The sequence below is a fragment of the Austrofundulus limnaeus genome, unplaced genomic scaffold (genome assembly GCF_001266775.1).
Source record: "Austrofundulus limnaeus strain Quisiro unplaced genomic scaffold, Austrofundulus_limnaeus-1.0 Scaffold145, whole genome shotgun sequence".
NCBI lineage: Eukaryota > Metazoa > Chordata > Actinopteri > Cyprinodontiformes > Rivulidae > Austrofundulus > Austrofundulus limnaeus.
This window is the reverse complement of record NW_013952547.1, coordinates 524,478-530,387: the sequence shown is the minus strand read 5'-3', so window position 1 is coordinate 530,387 and position 5,910 is coordinate 524,478. Positions and strand designations below refer to the sequence as shown.

Genomic DNA, 5,910 nt, shown 5'->3' with positions numbered 1-5,910 from the left:
CTTCCATGTTTCACAACCTGACACCTATCAGTCAAATAAGAGGAAAACATTTCTATTGCAGATGATGAAAGTCGAAAAGAAATCAACTTTCTGACCTCCTCGTTAACAGTTTTATCTGTTTATTTCTGCGTTACAGAGAGCCGAGGGAGATAAACAGACTATAATAATCACACATTTATCTGTAGGCAAGTGTTCAGATAGAAACATGAATCTAAGAAAAGTTCTGCTGCAGGTTTGTTCAGGTTTATATTAAAGTGTCTGTTCTGGTTTTTGACTCTTTATTTATTTTTGCAGATTTATAGAACATTTCATCAGGAACAACCTACCTGGGAAACTTGGAAGAGGTTGTCCATCAACCTTATAGGCCACGCCCACTTTAATCTCTTTCAGCGTGTCCAAAATATCCAGCTTGGTCAGGGCAATTCTGCAAAAACAAAACCATCGTTCTAAAAACACCCTGATGCCTACAGACTAGGGAGGCAATTTATCAATGAATGAATAAATCTAAAGTTGATTGATCTTATTGATCGACTAATGATTAATTGATTAGCGGCCATTTTCCTAAAAGCCTGAGATTTTTCTTGAATCAAGGGTCTTTCTATGACATAAAAGGCTCATTTTTTACACATTAAATTAAAAAAAGAACAGTATTACACTTTTTAAAATGTTTTGTGCCAGCTTATTAAACACTGAATAAAAGAAAATTGTGGATTTCTCACACATTATTAAACTTAGACATATTTATAAAATATAATAAATCTGTTAGGTTGCTAGTTGGGAAAAAAAGGGGAAAAAAAGCTAAAACATTGAATCCACTCTGAACAGAGAGATGTAAAACTATCATTTAAACACAAGGTAACGTTTGAAGCTAAACTTTTACTCAAAAACAAACCATAAACAAAATAAAATATCCCTAAGAGGGGTGAAGTACTGGCAACGATGCGTTTGTTTACATTCCCTGTGGTTCCATCCGGGCTTGGCTCACCATGATGTGACGTCAGCTACGTTCGTTTGACTGGTTCATGGCCGGGTTACGTCACACAGATTAACTTCACGTTAATCATGTGTAGAGACTGTAACTTTATTTGTTTTTGTTCTTTCACACGAGTTAAACTCAACCAGAAGAAGCTAACGTTAAGCTAAAGTTAGCTTACCGTTCTCTATCGTCCTGCTCTCTTGTCTTTAGTGTCATACTGCTGGATTGTCCATCAGCTTTCGGTACTTTTTTTTCCCAGTTTGRTGTCGTCACAAATAAAACTAAATAAGATTTGCGTATTTAATTATGATGTCATCCACATCGAGGCTGCTCTCTGCTCAGCTCAACAGTGCTGCTGAGGTMGAGTAAGGCCAGGCTGAGAGCTGTGGCACCCTCTACTGGGTGACGGCCAAACTACACYGAAATAAGRTTTAAACGGATGTTTGAAATTAATAGAATGGAAGAAATTTTAATCTAATAAACCATTATTCTACAGTTAATCATAAGTTGATTAATAGTTTGCATCCCTACTACAGACAGAGAGCTGAAAAGTGAGGCTGAAATGCTGAAATGTTTGACGGTTTCTTACGCGGAGAAGCCGTTGACCATGTGGGCGTATCGGACCAGGATCAGGTCCAGCCAACCGCACCGCCTCTTCCGACCCGTCGTCACGCCAAACTCTCTCCCTCTGGTCTGCAGCAGCTCCCCTACCTCCTGCAGCACAGAGAAGCAACACAAAATCAGCTGAAAACTAAAGATTACAAAGTTGAACAAAAGGATCAGCAGGTTCAGGCTGTTTGAATCCTGATGCTGCCTCTCGTGAGGATCGATTGAGTTTGTTTTTTTTTTCCTCTGAGCAACAGTGTCCTAAAGATCTGAACAGAGCAGCGTCTGGATGTAGAAACGTCACAATAAGCAGGTTTGTTGGCAGATGGGTCGATGTCCGGCTGCAGAAACAACGAACCTGCTCTGTTTGTAAACATTTACAAAACTCACGTTATCCTGCTCTGTCGGGAAGGCGCCGACGCCCACTCGGGTCGTGTAGGCTTTGACCACTCCGTACACGCGGCCCACGTAGGACGGGGGCACACCGAGGCCGGTGCAGACTCCTCCCACGGTGCAGTTGGACGACGTGACGAAGGGGTACGTCCCTGAACACACACACCTGTTAGTGTCTGCGTGTTCAAAACAGCTTTATCCCGAACCTCTCGCCGCTCACCGAAGTCTATGTCCAGGAGAGCGGCGTTGGCCCCCTCCACCAGGATTTTCTTACTGGGTCCAGTCAGAGCTTTGTGCATGAAGTACACACCGTCTGTCACCAGGGGGCGGAGCTTCTCAGCATAGTCCTGGAAACAACCAGAAGAAGAGACTCGGGCTGAAATCTACAGCTGGAGAAGAAAAATTAATCCTAAATATTATAAGTTCTGAATCCACACACACACACACACACACACACACACACACACACACACACACACACACACACAGGGCCGCTCTCACACTTTATTCTTCTATTTTAAACTTCCAAACTCAGATTTGCAGATTTCTCTATTATTTTTAACATCTAAGTAGAAACATAGATAATAAATATTTATATAAATATCTCTAATTCATCAAACATGGTTTCCATTTAGGTTGGTTTATTCTCAACAACTATTTAATCCACAAAACCTCCACTTTAAACCTTTTAGTGCACGTGTCAAACGCAAGGTCCGAGGGCCAAAATGTGTCCCACCACGGCCTTGTAAGTGTCCCATAAGAGATTCATCGATGTATTAAAGCAGTGGTTCCCAAAGTTGGGGTCAGGACCCAAAGTGGGGTCCTGAAACATCAAGGTGGGGTCCTGAAAAGATTTTCTAAATTAATTACATTTTTGCCTTAGTTGCCTAAAATATATAAATGTAGAATAATAAATATTGTTACTATGCCCATGTTTAGTTGACTTGATACAAATGTTTATCATCCAAAAAAGTTGTGGGCACAGGTCTACTGTTATTTTGTGGGTCAAAAGCTGAAAAGTTTTGCAACCACTGCACTTCAGAAATCAATTTAACGTGTAATAAAATAATTGGTGATGTAATATTTTCCCCATAATTATTACAAAAACACAAAATAAGTATAAATAAGCATTTATATTTGTGTAGCCTTTGTTTTTAGAGTTATTAACAAAGTTTGTGTACTCAGACCAGTAATATTTGGGGTCACAAATTTTTGCCATGAATATTTTGTGGGTCAGTAGATAAAAAGTTTGGGAACCACTGATCTAGAGGGGCATCAGAGCATCTAATATCACCCTGTTCTGTTTTATGATGCCTTCTATCAGCTGGCAATGTCTCAGGACATCATGCCAAATCAGTATTTTATTTATTTAATTTTACTCCGCATACATTTTGTGAACTACATAAGTGGCCAATGGGGCATATGACATCTCAAACTAAACATTCCATGTTTAAATGTGTGTTAGATTACACATGACCCTGAGATGTACAGCTCCTGTAGTTTGACCTTCTAGATCTTTGGCCTTGTTTAAACCAGCTTTCCACACTCTCCAGACCAAGCAGCAAATATCTGTCTTTTGCACAGAACAAATGTTTTATTTGTTAGGCTGGTTTCTTTTTTAAAAGACTATATTATTCAAAAAGATTATATTTNTAAAAAGTTTGGGAACCACTGTATTAAAGTCTTTAAAATAAGCTACTTTAAAGCAGCTTTCTTATCTATTAAATGACAGAATCCCACCACTAGGTGGAAGTGGACTGAGTTCAAAAGGATCTGGCGGCTGTAGAAATGAGATGAGGACGTTTCATGTTTAGTGGAAGTTAGACACAAAGTTATTTACAGTTAACACTCATGTGGCCCTCAGTGAAAATGTCTGTTTTAGTGATAAAACATTTATTGTAATTTACCCCCTGGTTGGGCTTCATGGCACCAAACAGTAACACACAATAATAACTACGTCTATATTTTTACATCAAGTCGTGAAAAACAGTCTGGTTTTCTGGGCATTTGGTTTGTAGAAATTCAATTCAAAATATTTTCTATACGTCAGGTCAGGGCTGTTCAACTGGTAGATGTGGCTGTAATTTGTTCATTAATCTCTGAAGTCCAAACTCCCGGTTTTCTACTTTAATTATTATACAGTTGGCCAAATGCAACAATTAACTGAGGCTATTTTTTTCTGCAAATATCGCCTGACCCTATTTCATGGTTCTGTTTGTAACAAGTGGGTCAAACAGTGAAATAACTCTTCGCACCTTCAGCTGCTGCAGCTCCCCTTCGATGTCCACGTTGAGATTCGGATACATCGTCAGGAAATGTTCTGCCAACATCCGAAACCTGCAACCCAGACATAATCAGATCCACCTGGTCACTAAATAAACGAACACATCGTGAGAGACGAGTGGCAGTGATCAGAGCTGAAACACAGAGGAGTGCTGCCACCTGCTGGCAGCACAAACATACAGCATGTAATAAAAACCTTTATTAGTATGCTTTTAAGAAGACTTGTTTTTAAACAATAAATCATATAAAATGATGATTTTACTTTTTAAACATTAAATAATGAACAAAACTAGAAGATTAATCTTAAATAGAGCTGGATTTACAGGATGAGACAAAAAAAATAAAAAATAAAAAGCATAAAGTAAATGACTAACGAATATCTAGTTATGTTTTCCCTTAAGGAACTTTTTTTACTTGCACAGCAGCAGCTAGCTGTGAAGTCAACCACTGTGAAATCTTTTCAGATTAGACCTTCGTGAAGATACTCTGCTCTGAAAGTGGTTCTGATGGGATTATTAACTCTGAGTCAACACATCAGCAGATTCTGACGTTTTTATATTTTTAAACTTTTATCATTCATGATTTAAACATTTACACTGCTGTCAATTCTGCATTACGTGGTTATTTTAAAGAAAAAAAATAGAAATTTAAAGCAAAACTGAGCCTGTTTTGTTCTGGAAGGGCTACAGCTAGCTGCTGCTGCTATTTGCACTTTCAAATAACCCTGATATGAAAATAAAAAACTTTGGACATTTAAGTCATTAAAGGTGGTAAAGATTTTTAAATCCATCTACAGCAGGTAAGATAGTATTTACTAACATAACTCCACTTTAAAGAATGTGAACTTTTCCTTTAAGCTAACAGTAACGTCCATCATCTGCTCTTGCTGTAACATCTGACACTTTAACTCAGCAGATTTGGCCCAACCAGTACAAAAAGAAGAACTGAACGTTTTCTTTGTCTGCTTTCTTAAAATGAATCCAAACATTGATTCAGGAGTCRTATCAGCAGCCTGCTGCAGATAACAGAGGGACTGAACTCACTTGTCCTCGAAAACCTTGAAATCGGAGACGAGGTCACAGACTCGCAGCCCGTTCCGAGCAGCTTTGGATGAGTAGGCAGGACCGATGCCTTTCTTAGTGGTTCCCAAACTGCAAAACAAACACATTTATTTATTTATTTTTAAATACATTTGAAACAACTTGTTGTAGCAAACAAGCAGTTTGTGAGCGATTTCAAAGCTGTACTTTTTCCCTTCCTGCTGCTGCCTCTGCTGCTCCTGGATTCCATCAACAGCTTGATGGAAGTTGAACACTAGACGAGGACAGAGCAAACAAGGAATCCAAATAACGTTTGAAAAAGACACGCGTTCAAACCTGCAGTGAAGAGTACTCACCGATGTGGGCTCGGTCAGAAATCTTCAGCCTCTCCTCCCATCCTTGTAGCCCTGTGGTTTAAAAAAAAAAGAAAACTTCACATCTCATCTGTGTTTTTTTTTTCTACATTTTCACAAACTTAATACGTTCTCAGCAGGATGCACACTTTTGTTACCTTTTCCTTTCTTGGAGTTTTTCTCAGCCTCGTCAAACAGGCCTGGCAGGTGGATCACAACTCCGTTACCTGTCAGGAGAAATTCACACACTGTAGGAGGG

At 39.1% G+C, this 5,910-nt stretch overlaps 1 protein-coding gene across 1 annotated transcript in view; it reads right to left on the bottom strand.

The window, feature by feature from the left end:
* Window positions 1-5,910, bottom strand: part of adssl (adenylosuccinate synthase, like) — a 10,889-nt gene that overhangs the window by 2,276 nt on the left and 2,703 nt on the right. The window contains exons 3-11 of the mRNA XM_014016435.1: window positions 5,810-5,878; window positions 5,655-5,705; window positions 5,506-5,572; window positions 5,302-5,409; window positions 4,231-4,312; window positions 2,196-2,322; window positions 1,973-2,127; window positions 1,566-1,690; window positions 327-424 (exon numbers count right to left, since the gene is read on the bottom strand). Coding sequence (XP_013871889.1) covers window positions 327-424; window positions 1,566-1,690; window positions 1,973-2,127; window positions 2,196-2,322; window positions 4,231-4,312; window positions 5,302-5,409; window positions 5,506-5,572; window positions 5,655-5,705; window positions 5,810-5,878 — 882 coding nt within the window. The remainder of the gene's footprint in view (window positions 1-326; window positions 425-1,565; window positions 1,691-1,972; window positions 2,128-2,195; window positions 2,323-4,230; window positions 4,313-5,301; window positions 5,410-5,505; window positions 5,573-5,654; window positions 5,706-5,809; window positions 5,879-5,910) is intronic.